The sequence below is a fragment of the Diabrotica undecimpunctata genome, chromosome 1 (assembly GCF_040954645.1).
Source record: "Diabrotica undecimpunctata isolate CICGRU chromosome 1, icDiaUnde3, whole genome shotgun sequence".
Taxonomy (NCBI): Eukaryota; Metazoa; Arthropoda; class Insecta; order Coleoptera; family Chrysomelidae; genus Diabrotica; species Diabrotica undecimpunctata.
In genome coordinates, this window is record NC_092803.1 from 19,694,931 (window position 1) to 19,714,113 (window position 19,183).

Sequence of the window (19,183 nt, forward strand, 5' to 3'; positions counted from 1 at the left end):
TACCAACTTTGTTGGCCTAAATTTGATGATATGAACACCAACGACATGTGGCGCCAAGTGCCGCAGTGCTTATAGTACATTGGACATTCTGCACAAGCGATTTGAGGGGATGGTCATCTCAAGTGTAGGTGATATTAACTGGTCACCAAGACGTGGCGATTTGACCCCGTTAAACTGTTTCTTCTGGGGTTTTCTTTAAGTCGTAAGTCTATGCAAATAATCCACAAACCACAGAGGTTCTCAGAGCCAACATAGCCCATGTCATCAGTCAAATTTAGCCTTATTTATGCGCCAAAGTTGTGAAAAATTGGGTATTTGGGATGCGTGCCACCCTGAGAAGCCGTGGAAGTCATTTGGAAGATAAAAAAGAATAAGAAATTTCGAATAACACACACTTTGTTTTTTATTTAATTAATTTAAAGATAGGAAGCCCTTTATTAAAGATCCCTTAGTTTGGATTTTCATGTTGATCTTCTGGAAAAGTCTATTTCTGTTGTTAGAAATTCATTTTCTTTTTGGCGATTCAATTGCTAAACTTCGCTTTCGTATAATACAGCTTTTATTAGGAGTATCATAAATATACAACTTCATTTTATTTCCTATATTTATTTGACAAGTGACTGCATTTATTGCTCCTATGATCTTTCGAGCAGAATTTATAAAGGACCAGATAAAGCCTTCTTAACTCGTCGTCCGTCGTCTGTCCTTCTGTGCTGAAGAAAAAATCTTGAAATTTGGTACATAAGTTTCTCTTGGTCCAAGGAAGAACCCCGTTGAACTTAGGGTCAGCAGGTCAAAGGTAATTAATGATTATCTCCGGATGGAGAAGATGTAGAATCTTGAAACTTGGTATATACTTCCTTTGCAACAAAAGTGGGCGGTGTGTTACATTTGAGATAAAATAATTTACACAGAATTTACAAAAATACACCTCCGATATCGTCGAATTTTATTAGATCGGTAAATTGTTAGTATTCTGCAGGTCAAAACTAGTTGGTTCGATTAATTTACTTTTGGGTCCTTCGATTGTTCTATTGTACCAGTTTATTCTAGACGTATTCATGTGTTCCTACTTCTAGTGTTATGGATTTATGCGCCTAAGTAGTTATATTTTTCGCGGATGTTTAGTGTGTCTCTGTTGTTTATTTTTAAATTTATACTTTGGTCCACTACGCATATATTTTCCGTTCCAGCAGCACTAACAATGGACACAAATAAGGTGTTAACAAAACCATTAATAAACAGTCCAACGAACGAATCTATTCTGTAATAGAAATCCCTCTAACGACGCCTGTGTTCGAAACCCGAAGTCAAAAAATGCGTTACTCAATAGCAATTCATAATTTATTCTTACAAATGTGCTATACTCCAGCAAATTAAAAATGAAATGAGTCATGCGCGTGATCACTTAGTCTATCGTGTCGTTTAGCTGTCTTTATGACGTTTACCAAGAGGCGTGTCAGTATAGGAGAATTTATTTTTACTAACGGCCGGTTTCATAAAGTAAAGTTACCTTGCGGTTAAGAGATAACCAGCGGTTGCCCTGAAATATAGGTTTCACAATATAAGGCCAACAGCTCCGGTTGTGGTTAACCTACAAAATTTTTAACCCAAAGTAAAAGCGGTGGTTTAGAGCTTGACCAGGATATCTTAACCTAATTTCGAATTTCGTTTTGTTGACAGAGAGTATACCGACATTGACAGAGTGTAGACAGACACGTAAATTATTAATTAATCAGATATGGATTTATATGTTGAACAAATCATTTTGAAGAACTAGACCATGAAGATTTTTTCTCTCGGTTTAGATTCTCAAAGAACTCAGTTGAAAATATTTTGGAGCGAATTGAAGATACATCTCTGAAGATGATAGATCTCTTGAACATTTTTGTTGGTTCCATTTTATAATTTTAATTTTATCTTGGAAAAACAAACAACCACTACTTAGAACAAACTACCACACTAGAACAGAACTTGAAAATGGGAATAATATTTGTATATTGTTTTCCATCTAACGTGACAAATGTGTCATAACTCATCTATACTGGTCAATGTCCCTAATATTTACTGACAATATTCAATAAAAATCTGATTATTGCCCATAATTTCCTACCAACATAAGAAAAATAAAACGAAACCTAAGGTTAAGTGACCATAACCGAATCTGTGAATGTGAAACGGCATCTGTCAGTTAAACTAGGGGTAAAGGTTACTTAACTCCTAGGGTTAACCACTGATTGTGAAACTGGCCGTTAATGTATGGCATACAATAAGAAAACATTAAAATTTTAGTATATCAATATAATCTAAAACATTTTCGGTCCCATCCACGAATTCCATCTCCTATTCTTCCATTCTTGCTATTCTGTCAATATATTACCCCCTTGCTTCTGTTTAGTTGTAGGTATAATTTTCTTGTCTCTGTTGGCTTACTTAGTTCTTGTAGTTCTTGAAGTTCTTTGTTTATATTTTCTCCCTTCTTTCTGCGGTGGATTTTCTGTTCTTCGTTACTTAGTTATTTATATTCATCATGTGCTTGTCGAGTTCTCTGCCCTGTTGCATCAGTAAATATGTTCTACAAGGAAACTAAATTTCTGTAGTTGGCTGTATACCATGTATCACAAAAAATTTGTTTAAAAATTCCCTTATAAAAGGTATAACATTAAAAACCCTATCGGGCTACATCACAGAGCGTTTTCGGAATTAATATTCCATCAATGCTATCTGGATGTACATGTTTGAAGCCACTAAATACATTGGTAAAAACTCTTTAAATGTTGTTAAATTAACTTTGAGTTACATTTTTTAACTTTATAAAGTATGATGTTTAAGTTACAACAGGAATAGATAACATGGCAACGAAAGACTCCACTGGAAGTTGCTAGTCCTGAGACTTGCTGAGTTCTGAGAAGTGATTGTGAGGACTTGTTGATAGCAACTTTTTACCCATATATTTAATGACTTCAAACATGTACATCCAGATAGCACTGATGATGGAATATTAATTCCAAAAACGTTCTGTGATATAGCCCGATAGGGATTTTAATATTATGCCTTTTATAAAGGAATTTTTAAATAAATTTTTTAGATATGTTCTGTTTTTTCTTTCTGTTATAATCTGTCATTCGTCAAACCAGTCATTCATAAATGTGAGTTTGATTAACTACGTTATGAATGTAGTGATCCTACGGGATCTTAAGCTATAATGTATTATTTTTATTATTGTTAGCAGACATATAATATTACACTGTTACAATGTAAAGTGACCAGCAAGAAAACACATTTTCTTACGCACCGCCAATGATCGAATTCAAAATTTCCGAGAATTCATGATTGATACGTGATTTCGGGTATTTTTGACCAGTTACGACGCGTGATTTTGGATGACTAATTTCATTTTTTGTTTGCTAGACTATAGTTTTAGCTATCTGTTGGTGGTTTGTGCGACGTTCCAACTATAGAGATCTAATCCTTACTTGAAGTAGAAGCATTTTTAAAAGATCAATACTTCTTTTACTAATTTTCAATGATTGTAAGGTTCCCATATGGTATGTATTATCTTTCACACTACTACTTTTTTTTTTGTACAGAAAATTTATTTTAAATGAAAGGCTTATTGTATTTTTTTTCTAATTTATTAATTTTGTGTGCTATTTTTACCTATCACGTAGAGAAATATCAAAACACTTTATTACATCGATATTTTAACGAGTTTTACATTTTTAATTTAATATTACATCACGAGAAAGATACAGAAGGTCCCATTTAAAATCATATTTAATTAAAATTTTGACCAAAAACAGCATTTTAAATATGGAGGCTGATAAATGCGGAATATGGGAAGTCTCAAGTCATGGTAATTCAACGTATAGATCATAATCAGCTAAATGTCAGATTTTATGTCAAAATTATTGATTTTTTGAATATAAGATTTTTTACTTTTTCACTAAAAACTTCACTGTAAACGGCCTCTACATCTTAATTAATACGATGATAAAAATTTTATTTACGTGGAATATTTTCATGCATTAGTTACTTTAAAAATGTCTTAAAATGTGTTTCCATTATCATCATTACTACTATAACCTTCCACCTAAGTCTTTAGGGGTTCGTCTGAGATGGTACTTTTCGTACTTGACAGGTTTAGCTATTTCTTATAGAACTCAAAGTTGGATTCTTGGACTCTTCTTGGACTCTCCAGATTTCTCAGTTTTCGCTGGTTGCGCCAAGTATTATTTTTAATCAGGTATGTTTTCGATTCGCTGGTCTTATATTGTTAGTTTCGTTGTTTGTTTAAGTTTCTGAATTGTATGTATAGTATCCATTAATAATTGCTTTATCCTTTCATAGATAGTCAATCAAAACCAACCAGCAAAGATTTTTGCAATCACAACCAACGTTCGCAACCTTTCTAAACGACGACTTCACACCGCTCATCAATCCCCTCAAGTTTAAACTTTGCTGCTGCTCATTTTTTACTGTTGACGAGTTTAGATGAATTTCAATTGACGAAGATGTAGAATCACAAAAAAGTAAGAATAATACCTTGGTACGTCAGTAGTGTGCCATCATTGTCTATATTTATACATTGATACTCCTAGTTATTGTTAAATGGGACATTCTGTATTTTTTCTGCCACTAGCAGTAAAAGTCTTGATTTATTTGTTGAAAAATGTAAAACACTCGACGAAATTAAACAGAAATTGATCACTCCCATTGGTTATATTATGTAGACGAACCGGTCTGTTGAGGCCCACGTCAGGGCCGACGGGTGGTAAGCGCGGCCCCTCGCTGGGGGCGCGCCATAAGCGAAAGCCCCCACGCGGCATGTTCATCAACCACGACGACCTCGCTGCGATGGCGTCAGGTAATACTGGCGTCGTGATGCTTAAAGCCATGGACCGAGAGCTCGATTCCCTCCAGAGACAAGTAAGTTGTTGTTGTTGTAGATGTTTACTCTTTTTTTTATTTATTTATTATCTAATGTCGAACGAATGTTATGAAAAAGTTTTCTGAAAATTGACCATTAAATTACATATTTTTGAATACAGTTGAACTTCCAACTGTAGTACAGTGCTACAATCTTTAATAACTGTACAATATAGATCCTCTTGCTTTGTTTTACATTCCATAATCTAACATTGGAATTTAGACTAGACTGAATCGCCAAGACCAGCAGTCTTGACCTCTACACACTTTGACGTGAAGAGATCTATTGTTGTTATCTCCAAATATGAGTGAAACAACAGTAAAGAAATGGCAAACAGACTTTTATATAAAAATATCTCGTACTGAAGATAATCTCTTTCGTTTGAGAAAAAGCAATAATTTTGGAAATTTCCAAATCTCTATTTTATGATCTCTATGAAGATCATGCTGGAATCTAAATTAAGGAAAAAATGGATTGCCCGTAGATTTGATTTTGAATGATTCTATTAGTCGGAAGTATATCAGAATTCTGTTTGATTTGGAAGAACAAATTTAGATTTTTTGTTTGTTTACTACAATTTTCAGAAAATTTCTGTATTTTTTATTTATGCTAATTATTCATCAAAAACTTACAATTATTAAGAGCTTTATAAATCAGTTATGTTACAGAATTCTAGTGCTGGGTAATATCCATATTTAACCATGTTATAACTGTGGCATAATAGAAATACTTGATTTTTTATTTTTAGCTATTTAATATGTCGATTTTGAGACCCTTTGTATGAATGATAGTTTGATGTATCCCCTGGATATAGAAACCTTTCGATGCACTCTCCCCGCATCTAAGTTTGAACTCTATATTGTGGTAGAAATCAGGCTTAAATTGGGAGTTCTGGATTTTTTAATCCTTTACAAATTTACTTGTATAGAACAGGCACTCAAAATTGCTATCTATAACAAGTCTCTTTAGCGAGTCTACATAAACTCTGCATATAAAAATATTTGAAATGAAAAGCAAAATATTTGATGTCACCAACCATTATTTTTGCTCTAATTACTATTTTAAAGTTTTATCAATGAAGTTTTGGAAAAAACTATGGAAAAAACGAGACAAGGCATTTTAAAAAGAATAGTGTGAAAAAATACCAATATTCTATTGGTTCGAAGTAAAAACACGTTGTAACTCTATTCGTTGTACAAAAGAAAAATAAATGAGAACAAATTTGGAGTTCCTGTTTATCCGAAGGCACAATATTCTTATATTCTTGACTACAAACCTTCTTTTATATCACCAAGCTTTTGTTTTCTCTTAAAAATTATTAAAACAGTCTAAATGCCTTCTCTATTGTTTCAGATCCAACAAAATAAGCAAACCATCAGTTCCTTAAAACGCAAACATTCCGACTCGATCGAAGATCTTCGCCCCAGCAACGAGAATAATTCCAGATTCAACGCGCGCTGGACGAACGAAGAGCTTCTATTGGCCGTCCAAGGCGTCAGGAAATACGGCAGAGACTTTAAAAGCATCGCAGACGTCATCGGCAACAAGACCGAACACCATGTACGCACCTTCTTTATCAACTACCGCAAGCGGTACAACTTGGACAGCATCCTAAAGGATTGGGAAAAGGAACACGGGCCTTTGCCTGAGGAAATATCAGATCTAAAGAGTGAGAACGACGATAACGACAATGACGTCATCTGCATATCGCCCACACCTACGCCTACGCCTACGAAGAAAGAGATCAAGAACGGGAAGGTGTCTCAAGTAGCCAAATGATGATTTTGCGTTTGTATATGAGCTTTTTTATTTATGCTATACGAATTAATTTGTAGACGCACCTAAATGATATAGAGGTGGACAGAGAGATCCAAAATAATAAAAAATAAGGTATATAAAATTAAAACTTTCCTGTCGGTGATATACTATATCGTTCGAATTAATTGGTACAAATAAATCTTTTTTTTTTTAATTTAAAAGTAGACGTTTTGCTATCTTTTTTCCTTTTGTAGTGCAATTCATCGTAGTTAAACGTTTTCGGTCTGGTGAATTACTAGGCCAATCAAGCACTTTTACTTGATTTTACCGAATAAAAGTCTGGACCAATTTCGAATTGTGACAAGGGGGCAAGTCATGTTGAATTTGGCAGAATTTATCATGCCTTTATAGGAATTAAGCTTCCAATGCTATTTGTTGTGAAAAAACCTCAAAATCTCTGTTTAGAAGGGTATTTTACAGTCTGTTGGATATGATCTCGTCGCAGAGGTTCACTTTCACTTCATCTAACTAAAACTTGATTTTTATCCCTGCACAAATAAATATGATTTCATCATTCACTGTGTTAGAAATTGTTTATCTTTCCCTTTTTTTGCCTTCGGCCAACTTCCAGAAGACTTTTCCGTACAGTTGATGTACTCACTTCAATACCGTAATCTAATAAATCCCTTCGAAGGTATGTGCTTGTCTTTTTTCGATTAATTTACTATTTTGTATTAAAATGTTATTAGTTCTTGGAGTTGTCTTGAAATGCTCTTAAAATTCTTGAAACTCTTGATTTTCCCACAGTATCTGCCATATCTAAATCTCTCTAGTGATATACCTATGTTCAATAAGAGGGATTACTTTAGAACGCTTTGTAGGAGTAATATCTTTGAACAAGCAAAAGTGACACGTATTACACGGAACACAACATTATAACCACCAGCTGCTACGCAGAAAGGCTCATAAGTGAACAACTGAATAAAAACCAGTAAAACGAGTAAATTATAGTCAAATTAGATCCGTCACACTACCTCAAGGCATATATAACCGGTTTGAACGGTTCGGGACATCACCGGTAATCACTTACTAACTCAATTCGAACAATATAGTATGTCTCATTAGAGAATGCTCCTTAAAAGCAACTTCTCGTAACTTAGTTACGAGAATAATAAGATGTGCATAGCAAAATTGATGCCCTAGAAATTTCGTGTGGACATATATGTTCCATGAACAATGCTGATGGAATGTCCATGTCCAGATAAACTACCTTGGATTGCTAGTGATAGAAACATTGTAACGTTAGATCTGGTTAGACGCTCATAGTAAAATAATAAAAGATTTGAAATAAAATATTTTTTAGATTTTTTAACGGAAAATGTGTAACGTTATAAATAAGTAGACAATGCAGGTGTCAGTTTAGAGAAAGAATAAAAGTTAGTTTCTGTCATTTTGTATGCGACATTATTTATGTCTTAAGAGGCAATAATGATGGACATATACTAATGGCAATACTGAGTAGGTGACTACTTGGCAAATTTTTGGACATGTCTCGTGAAATTTTTAAACAAATACCCTATTTTTTATACAACAAAATAAATACTAAGGCACATTTTAGTCCAATTTTTGAGTTATTTTTGGAAATAAAATTGGTTCCTCGATCGATCGTCCATCTCTATGGTGTGTTTTGAAGATGTGTGAATATTTGGTCCATTTCCAGCTGTCTTAGAATTTTGTATTCAAGATTTGCTTAAAACTGCTGTACATAAATCAAAGGGGTGTCTCAGATGTATCATTTGGCGTTTGAACTATTATAGGTTTAAAGTTTTTGTCAATAATATTATTCTTAAACTACATAAGACAAATTGTCAAAAAAAAATAGTCTAGCCGATTTTTTAAAAGTGTAGTAGCTCAAGCAGCTACTGCAGGACCTAATGTTTTTGGTCTGTTTATCTGAGATACCTCTCTATTGTATTAAATATCTGCACATTATGTAAAACAACATAATTTTGTATAAACTAAGACGAGTTTTGTTCCTAAGACTAAGTATGTACTTTTACTGATAGTTAAACAAGTCCAAGGTAGGTTAAATCAATGTAAATGACAATCTTTTTTGTTGTTTTACTTTTTTTTATCGTAATTCATTAAAACCACAAGCAAATGTCACGTAAATTTTTTGTAAACGAAAAACAATTGTTTAATAAGAAGTTTTGAGTCTGATGGTCACACTCACTTTAAATATTTAATAAAGACATGAATTTTATTGATACTGTCTGTAGTATCGAGTTTCATCTATAATATACATACAGTTTAGTTAGACAAAAATAGATAACTAAACTGTATTTTAAAGACGTTCGTATTTATATTCTCAATTGAATTTCTTTTTGACCCGTTCTAGTAATTTTTTCTTTCTATGTCCACTAAATTTGTATTATTTTATGAATCGATGGCTTGAATGGATCTATTCTATTGAAACGTTCTCTGCAACCCTCTTATATGCTTTCATGCCGAAAATAACTTTTAGAAAACATATACTCTAAAATTGTTTCTGCATATTGAACATTTTTTTATGGGAAGGAGGGGGCAATGCTAAAGACCATATCAGGCCGTGTCCCGTTAGGATGACCTGGCGTGTGTTGTATTCTGAGTGCAAGGACCCATCCGCAGGCAGTCCCCCCAGAGGAGTTGTGTTCACATACCTCCCTGCCTGTCAACCAAAGTCCACTCCCTCATATGGATTATTCATGCGGTAGATCCTCTATAGACAGGTGCATTCCTCTATCTTCTCTCTCTCTCTCTCCCTCCGCTGTTTCACTACCTCGCTGATATCTTTGCTGCAGATTCCTCTCTAAAGTTCCCCTTTCTTGTCCTCGTCGAATATTCTGCACTCGAATACACAGTGCTCGGTCGTTTCAGCCACTCCCCAATACGTACAGTTTCCATCCGCAACCTTCCCTTATCTTTTTTATGTAGACCCCGAAGGAACCGTGCCCAGTGGAACTGAGTAAAAAAGTAATTAGGGTCTCTGTCACTCCACTTCATCCATTCTGTGATATTTCAAATTAATTCGTCCTGGCCGCCCTATACTCTTCCTGCCACTCTATGCACGTCGTTGTTGGGCTTTCTTTAGCATCCTCCTATACCGGTGCCGCGTATAGTACAGTCGAGTGGATTACATCCATTAACATTCTTCTTGAGGATCATTACTTTAGTTTTCTCGGCGGCCAGCATGAGGTCCCTGCTTTCCAACCACTTCTTCACTTTGTTGGGTTCCCTCCATGAATGATTGACCAGTTTTCGCTGTGCTTCACCAGCACCACTAGATCATCCGCATATGCTATTGCCTGTACATCAATGCCCAGGTTGGTCTACAAAATCTCATTGTACAGAATATTCCAAATCAATGGCCCCGCCAAAGCACTCCCGCCGTAGTCTTCATAGAGTTATCCCTCGCTATGTTCATGTATTTACATGTGAACTTGTCCCTGACCAAGTTCTGCAGATCGAGAAATATCCCCAAGTCACCCAGTAGACTGACGATCATTTTCCAGCTAGTAATATTAAAAGAATTTCTTATGTTGAGGAACAAAGCCACCATCAATCTGTTCCTAATATGGACATCTCCCTCTTGATTCTGCATATGGCGTTTACCACAGATTTTCCTTTCCTGAACCCATACTGTTGGTCGGATATGCCACCTCTCTTTATTATTTGCCTCTCCAGTCTTGTCTTCACAAGAATCTCAAAGATCTTGCCTAAGGTATTTACTAGGCGTATAGGTCTGTACTCTTATTGAACAAGCTATTACCACCAGCTCAGCAAACTGTACATATGCTTCACATCTCACGAACTTCCAATGATATTCGTCCTCAGTGGCATTTTTTAAATACAAAAACATATTGACAACTTTGAGAAGTGACTCTGATTTGACAGCTGATAGTTGACATTATTTTTACAAACACACTGTTTTGACTATGATAGCTGTTATGTTCTGGTCACGTACATGCGGTGTAACATTTTTAAAAGTTTATTTAATTTTTTAACGATCAAATATTTAACAGTAGTGGGATAATTTGTATAATTTTCTATATTACATCTTTTACCATGAAAATGTTATTTAATTATAGGTTTTTTAACCAAAAAGAAAAATGTCGAGTTTTTATACTAGTTTTCTCGATGAGAAAACTGTAATTTCGGGGTGGAATCCTTTAGGAAATGTTCAAAAATAGCATTAAGGCGGAATTTTTTACCCAAGAATTTGTATGTTGTAATTTCGTTTGAGATTGATTCAAATTCAGTGCAGTCCTAGTACACTCTGTGAAAATATAAATAATCGTAGGTGTTTAGATTCGCGATTTCAAATACTTTTTTCGTGATAGAAAAGCATCATTTGAATCAAACTTAATCGACTGTTTTTGATTATTCGATTAATTGACAACTGTGAATCAAATTTTCCAATCAATTAGCGAATATTCGATAAATAATCAAATTATTTATTGTAGAATTGTATGGCTTAGGTTTTATAATCAATAACCGACTGGAATGTGAAGGTTAGTTGGCGAAAAGAAAGCAATAGGTAGCAATGTTTCTTTAAGCACACTGAATAATAATCTGGTCACTAGCAAAATCTTGCTTAAAGTCCACTTTCTAATTTGATTGTGTTAATTTTTGATTGTTTAGAATTCTTTGCAATATATATTTGCTGGTATGGTTGTTGTGAAACATTTTCTCATCAACTTAATTAATAATAAATTATGGAAATTCATGGATTCATATTCATGGAAAATGATTAGTCCACTTTGTTTTAGTATCTTCAAGTCATCTTGTATCTCAAGCAACTTCAATTTACGATGGAGCAAAATATTTTTTTTGGTTTTTTTTATACAACTGTTGAATTAGCATTCAGCATCACGTGTGTTGTATGACCGCTTTTAAAGTCAGCTTACCACCTCTTTAATTTTTAATTCTGACGAAGCAGTTTCTGACTAATGTTTATTAGGAATTGATTTTGCTCAAATAGTATTTTTTCCCATAAGTAAACAGTACTTTACCCTAAAGTACAGTAACCTGTAAACTCAATGATTGAGCTTAAAATTTTGATGGATGGCTTTTGAAGGTTATATGTCATACGTCATTTCTTTGTGTCGCATTATTAACTGACCTTAATTTTGCTAATGATCAAATTGCTGAACTGCCAAAAGAAACAATCGACTGAAATTTTGATTATGATGTAATTTAGTTAGGAGATTTTCATATCAAACATTTTTAATTGTTTATAATATTGAAACAACCGAAAGAATACATTTAGGTTTTACATTTTTAGTTTAAATATTTTTCTAAAAGATTGTTGTATTTAATAAAGGATGCGTGATTCCTAAAACGGTTTTTTCTAATCTGTATATAGTTGTAGAGGGAGAATGTCGAAATAGTCGAATCGACACAGTATAGTTGCTGTAAAACTTTTTAATGATGTTGAATTCGTAGCAGATGCTCCATTAGATAGAAAATACTAACACTGGTAAATATTTCAGTCATACTATGATGCAGTGAAAGGTCGATGTATAACTTACAAGGGTTTTCTTAACTTGCTGAAAGAAATTTTGTCATAAGTTTCTTTGCAGCATCCAGTCTTTATATATATCTTTTTAGTGGGGCCATAGCATACAGTTCATCAATGCCAATATGACCAACACTATAGCGCAGATAAGGTAGTAATAGCATCGGCCTTTTTTCTTGATAAATCATCTCATTCATCGCTAGTGTGACAATGCTGCATCAAAAACTTATCAGATATGAACAATGTCCTGTTCCCATATATCCAATGAACAATGTGGATGAAAAGTATGAACAGTGTTATTATATAAGTGGCTAACAACAAAATGTGCCTTGTCAGGATACAGTAAGCTTGTTTTAATAGTTTTCACTATCTCTATATGGGCAATGACAGGAACGATAAGGAAAACAATGGCACGTTTTGGATGTAGTGTTTCACTAAAGATGAAAACACTATTATCCTATAATTTAATCGTACGAATGATCAATAACGTCAGTCAACTTTAATCCTGCAATAAAATGAATAGGTGAATGTGAAGTATACTACTAAGTTTTCACAGCGCATTGAATCAGGTGTATAGAATGGACGTTTAAAACATAATTAACCTAATATACTTAAATGTTATAACAAACATCTGAAATAACAAATGTTTTGTGGGTCTATGTCGATTTAGTAAAGTTCACAAGATGTATATATATCTTTTTTTTTTATTTTAAGGTATCTATTCGACTATAAAAAAATATACTAACAGGATAAGACTTTAAGGCTCTGCAAGAGAACTAAAGATGAGCAGTTTCAAATAATTATACCGAAAAGATTAATTATAAAATGAATAAATAAAAAATAATGAGTCCCTTTAAATGATTAAATTTGTTTTTGTTGTTAAATTATGTTCTTTTCCATATTTTCTAATTATCTATTGGAATATCTCCGAAAAGGTCTTGGTGGTACCATTCACCTTCATTATCACTGTTTTCATATTGGAATAACTTAAATCTTGATATCAAGATGAATAAAAAAAGATATGGGTTTTGATTGTTGGCAGCAGTTATATGCGGGCGGTCCGAAAAGTACTTACCCTACAAAAAAAAAAAAACAAAAAATTTTGAAAAAGTGGGGATTTTTTTTCTTAACATAATCTCCTTTTAGCTCGATACACTTACCCAGCGATGCTCTAATTTCTTCAACCCGTCTGAAAAATACGTTTTCTCCAGGTCTCCTCGCAAAGTATTCCTCCGTGGTGGCACCGGTGGTATTCGACCCGATGATTTTTCAAGTTTGGAAATTGGAAGAAGTCGTATGGGGCCAAATCTGGAGAATACGGTGGATAGGGCAGCCATGGTGCAAGAGCACATTTTTTTTTTCGACAAATGTGGCCATTTTTTTGCAGTTCAACGTCAAGTCGGGCCAATAATTCGACATAGTAGAACCTTGTTACCGTTTTGCCTTTCTCCATTTAGTCGATGTACATTATTACATCTTGTGAACTCAAAAAAGAAAAACGGTGGCCACAACCTTTCCGATCGATAGGACAGTCTTGTCTTCTTTGGAGTTCGTTGTCCGGGTGAAGTCTACTGTTTCAATTGTTCCTAGGACTCTGGTGTGTACCAGTGGATCTGTTTTGTAGGCGGTCACGATACAACACAGAAACTCCTTCGAATTGCACTTACATAGTATCAAACACTGCTCTAAAGTGATCTCACTGTTGAGCAAATGCGACACTCATCGTGACGACAGTTTTCTCATACTGAAAATTTAATGCAGAATATGACCCACGCGGTCTTTTGAGATGTCTACTGTCTCAGCTATCTCGCGCGTGTCTACAGGTCGTGGATTTTGTCACATTATCCTCCGTGGTAGCCGTTGAAACTAGTTAAACCAATTTTCGACGGTCGCCATGCTAGGAGAAGAGTCAACATACATAGCATGCAAGCGCTCTTTGATTTCGCTGCTCGATTTCTCTCCAAATCGAATCACCGACCGATATTGCTGTTTTTCCATTTTACTAAAATCTGCGGACACGCCCATTCGGCCGAAACTTTGACATTAGCCATGTACGAGAATGTATTTGCACGATAGTAATTTCCGTTTCGATAGTGGCGCCATCGGACGGTGAGGCCAAGTACTTGTCGGACCGCAGTCGTACAAACATTACAAATATGATTGTTTTGAAACCATATAAAAGTTGAGTATCGAGTTTCAAAATTAAAACAAGTAACATGAAAAATGTTAGTCTTAAAGCCACTTTACAATACAACAACACAATGAATTTGCTACAATACAAATATCGTCGCTTTGCATAAAGGTAAAAATAACTAGTTGACTAATAACATATTTAGTTTACTTTTTAACCTGTTTTTTAAAATCTATGATTAATTTTTCATGAGATGTCAAGAATTAAGAATAAAAAATATATATTACTGTATCTCACTGGTTTGATGATAGCTTATAAAGCGTTTAAAGAAAGATCAAAACATTGAAATGGAATCCACGTTCCAAGTGTGGCAATTAAGTTCTGTGTATTTAGTTATTACTCGGGAAATGGTAACATTGTGTTATTTGTAAATATTTGTATGGAAAGAGGAATCCTCTTTTAGTTCCATTTAGAGGGTTGAAGTTTATAGCTTATGTGGTTTGTGTTTTATGCATATTTTTCAAAATTAGTGAAAATACAATCTATGAGGATTTGTTGTCGCTCATTCAGACCAAAGGCAGATATTAAATCAGATATTTACTGGAGATGAGACCTGCATATTTGAGTATGATTCCGCGATCCTTAAAAGAAAATAAGTAGTGGGTAGAAAACGGTGCAAGTACAAGGCAATGTTACTGCCAACCAGACAGTAACAGGACAGTTCTATGTTGGCGTTATGAAGACGAAACGAATTCAGGAATTGCCAAACCCACCCCGTAGCTCCGATATCGCTTCTTGTGACTTTTCTTATTGCCCAAGACGAAGATACATCATTTACACCAGATTACACAAGCACTTGAAAACTATACAGGAGGTATCAAGATAAATAGTGAAAATATAAATAACATTTGTTATACCGACGATACAGTCGCTATCGCTGAAAGTGAGAAAGATTACTAAATAAAATTTGTGATAGTGGGGAAGTTTGGTTTAACAATAAACATAACGGAAACAACAATCATGGTTATCGGTAAGAGGGGTAAAGTCATAACAAGGATCCAGATAAAAAATGAAGATATTGAACAAGTGAACACATTGAAATATTTATGAGTCTGGATTACTGAAGATCTAAATTAGAAATTCGATCAAGAATAGAGCAATCAAGAGCAGCCTTTTTGAAGATGAGGATATTTTTGAGTAACCAAAGACTCGACCTGCAAATCCGATATCGGTTGATAAAATGTTATATCCACTTGGTCTGTTAATGTTGACTTATTGAGAAAGCTTTTTAAAATATCGTAAGTGTTCTTAGAACATGTTTTACTTCCTGCAATTGAATACGAACTTAGTGCGCACTATTAAAATTCAGGATTATCCAGTTGTAAAGCATGTCATTGTCGCAGTATAAAGAAAAGCATTCAGACATTAGCAAACCCACCTCCTAGCCCCGATTTCGCTCCTTGTGACTTTTTCTTATTACCCAAGATGAAGATGTACCTCAAGGGAACTCATGGTGGCGTAGAACAAGTACGGGCAGCTGTGACCGAGGTGCCGAATGGGTTAACTTTGGGGGAGTGCCAAGGAAAACACACGTTCGATTTAATATCTTGCGAAATATCGTAAGAGTTCTTCGAACATGTTTTTCTTGTTTCAATGCAATACGCATTTAGTGCACACTATTAAAATTCAGGATTATCCAGTATAACATTTCATGTCATTGTCGCTGTATAAAGGGGTTTTAACTCTTACCAGACCAAGAACATATATGTTTTGTAAAAACTAATTACCGAAGAAAAAATAATTGGCAACCAACGCGCATTCAGTGATATGTTACTTCCTTTAAAGCCGTTGCACGTTATCAATAAAATTTTACTTCATCACAGTACAACTAACTGCTTAAATATTCCGTAAAACTTATTTTTGACTCCAGAGTTGACATGTGTATTTTTATTAATATAAAAAGTTTGTTGTAGTATAAAAGAACCTAAAGCTCTGTGAATAAGAAATTGTTTATTGTGTTCCATAAACAAAACGTCAAAAGGACTGAACAAGAAAATGAAGAACAACTCTTGAGAAAACTCTTTGGATTAACGATATTAAATATACATCAACTAAATCTTTAATAGCGTCATCGCCAATAAGCTTTAGAAGCGTACTCATTGAGATTGTTTGCTTTTTCTTCCTATGGTATATTTTTTTGTATCCATGTAACTTTTTTTTTGTTCTTGGCTTGGACAATTGTCATTCAGCCAGTCGCAATCAGCATGAGGTTTATTATCGAATTTAAATATGCATATAAATATTTAAAGAATTAGTGAAACATTTAACAATTATCTTTGAAAATGTTCTTTGATGTACTCTGACCAGAGAGTTAATTCTTCAACGATCGTTATCTGAATACCACCCTTATCTTTAATCATTGTATAGTGTTTTTACTCCAGTTATATATTTAATATTATGTATATAATACATATCTACGTATTTGTATATTAAACCTATCGTACCCTTTAATTCCTCGGTACTCTTGGAAAATCTTTGTTGTACTTCGAATAAATTTTTTTTTCTAATACTGATTTTTTCAATTTACGTTTCTCTCTCTACTGGTTCTAAAAACAAGTAAATTAAAAAATCAGGGAAATTATTCATTAACTGTTAGGACCGTTCATTTGCAGAGCCTTCTTTTAATTGTCAATCTATTTTATTTGATAACGAATCGCTAGAAACAGATTGTATTAATGTACATTGTAAATAAAATGGTTACTATTGTACATATTAGAATGGAGATTATTTTTTAAAACAGTGATAAGAAAAGACTTCATGAGCTTGCTCCATTTTCCGTTTAGAGGGGAATTGAGAGCTCGACAAGCGAATAGGGAAGTTATTTAATATCTGTTTGAATTTTTTCGTCTATTTTTTCTGTATTTAAGAATGTTTACGTATTTTTACATAAATTAGATAGTAAGTTAATACCAGTAGGTTAGGTTTAGTGTAATACAGTTATATAATCATTTGAGTTGGTTTTCTTTTCCCAGTTTTTGATTAGTGCAGGTGTAAATCACTTATGCCACAGCACAAGAGTACCAATAGTACAGAAGACAACATTGCCAAGAGCTAGTTGTTATCATGTGTTAGACTCATGTTTTGGAGTCATCTTCAGGTGAAGTGAATTGACTAAAGCAAACCCAAGTACTGAAAATGTCTCAGGGGACTGAAAATGGTCCAGGCGGAACCACGACAAACGTTGAATCTTATTGTTTAAGGTGATTTAAGTATCAAGATAGAAAATTGGATGAACATTTTTTTGGTCATATCAACTTTGCCGACAATACGAAAGGTACTATTGTTCTAAGGACAACAAGGGAGAAATTTAGAAAGCCGCCTCTAATCAGGTGAAATGATACGATAGAGAAATTACTAAATATTATAGATATTAACTTAGCGGGCACAGTAGAGGCAACCCAGAATAGAAAAAGATTAAGACCAGCGGCTAAAATGTAATAAGAACCCTGGAAAGACATCAACATTCATACTCAGTACACATCATAGAATAGAACAAATAGAAAGTAGAATTGGACATAAATAGCTGCAACATTCAAGGTCATTATATCAGCTATATTGAGGAATGAGTTGTCTGAAATTGAGCGAAGTGTAAACGTACATTTGGTTAGTATTGGACACCAATTTTGGTCATTTTACAACGTTGCCAGATAACTTCGTAATTCGTAAAATAGTTATTTGTAGAGTTTTCATTTAAAAAACTAAGAGGTGAAATAATTTTTTATTAAAATGAATAACGTAAGTGCTGTAAAAAATCGGATTCTGAGTGGACAAGCTCGTGAAATCATATACTCTTTTAAAATTCACGCAACAGGAAGCAGAAGGAAATGACAGGTAGGTAAATTTATGATATGTTTATATTATAAAAAATATGTTGCTGTTTTGCAAACTTATATTACATTTTTATTGTTATAATTTAAATATAAAAAGAGGTGTTGTTATGTAAGAATATGAAATAATTGAATAAGAGAAAAAAGTTTATATAATATTAAATGTTTATAGGTGTCAGTTTATCCAGCCTCAAAAAAATCGCTAAAGAGGGTCGTAAGGTTGAAAATACAGAAACCCTTGGATTCTCCACGCTTAATAAACGACAAAAAAGTGCTCAAATATACAGCTAGATGGATGTGATCAAGGTATCTTACGGATCTTCTTTCAGTACCCTGTCCGATTATCGAACGTTGGCGATCATATTGGCAATAATAACGTTGTTTACGGCGGCTCTAAATAAATTAGCGGTGGTCTCTTGATACCATTCTCGGAGATTTCGGAGCCAGGATGTTCTTCTTCGGCCTGGGCCTCTCCTTCCGGCGATCTTACCCTGTATTATGAGTTGTAGAACGTTATACTTCTCCGGATGTCTCATTACATGACCGAAATATTATAACTTTCAAATTTGGATCGTTTTTGTTCTTTCTGTGCTCTTTTTCATTCGTTGTAAAACTATTTCATTTCTTATTCGATCAACCCAACTTATCCGCAATACTCTTCGATAAATCCACATCTCAAAGGCCTCCAATTTTTTTATTATATAATTGTATATCTATCTTACGGATACAGATATATAATTTTCATCTTAGCGATCAGCAAGTTCCCACAATTCAGAAAATTCATCAGAAATTTGTAAACGAACTGAATTATTCAGGAAGTAGAAAAAGTATGAGAAGGGAATTTCATAAACTTTGGTTTCGCTGGAAAAAAACAGTCGACAATAGAAAAATGTTGATAGAAAAACATGAAATTAGATATT

General features: G+C 34.0%; 1 protein-coding gene across 1 annotated transcript in view; it reads left to right on the top strand.

The window, feature by feature from the left end:
- The window catches only part of LOC140445957 (REST corepressor 1-like), a 41,681-nt gene extending 24,295 nt beyond the window's left edge, over positions 1-17,386 (top strand). The window contains exons 6-8 of the mRNA XM_072538423.1: positions 4,734-4,929; positions 6,284-16,583; positions 16,748-17,386. Coding sequence (XP_072394524.1) covers positions 4,734-4,929; positions 6,284-6,709 — 622 coding nt within the window. The 3' untranslated portion in view covers positions 6,710-16,583; positions 16,748-17,386. The remainder of the gene's footprint in view (positions 1-4,733; positions 4,930-6,283; positions 16,584-16,747) is intronic.
- Positions 17,387-19,183: the final 1,797 nt, after the last annotated feature.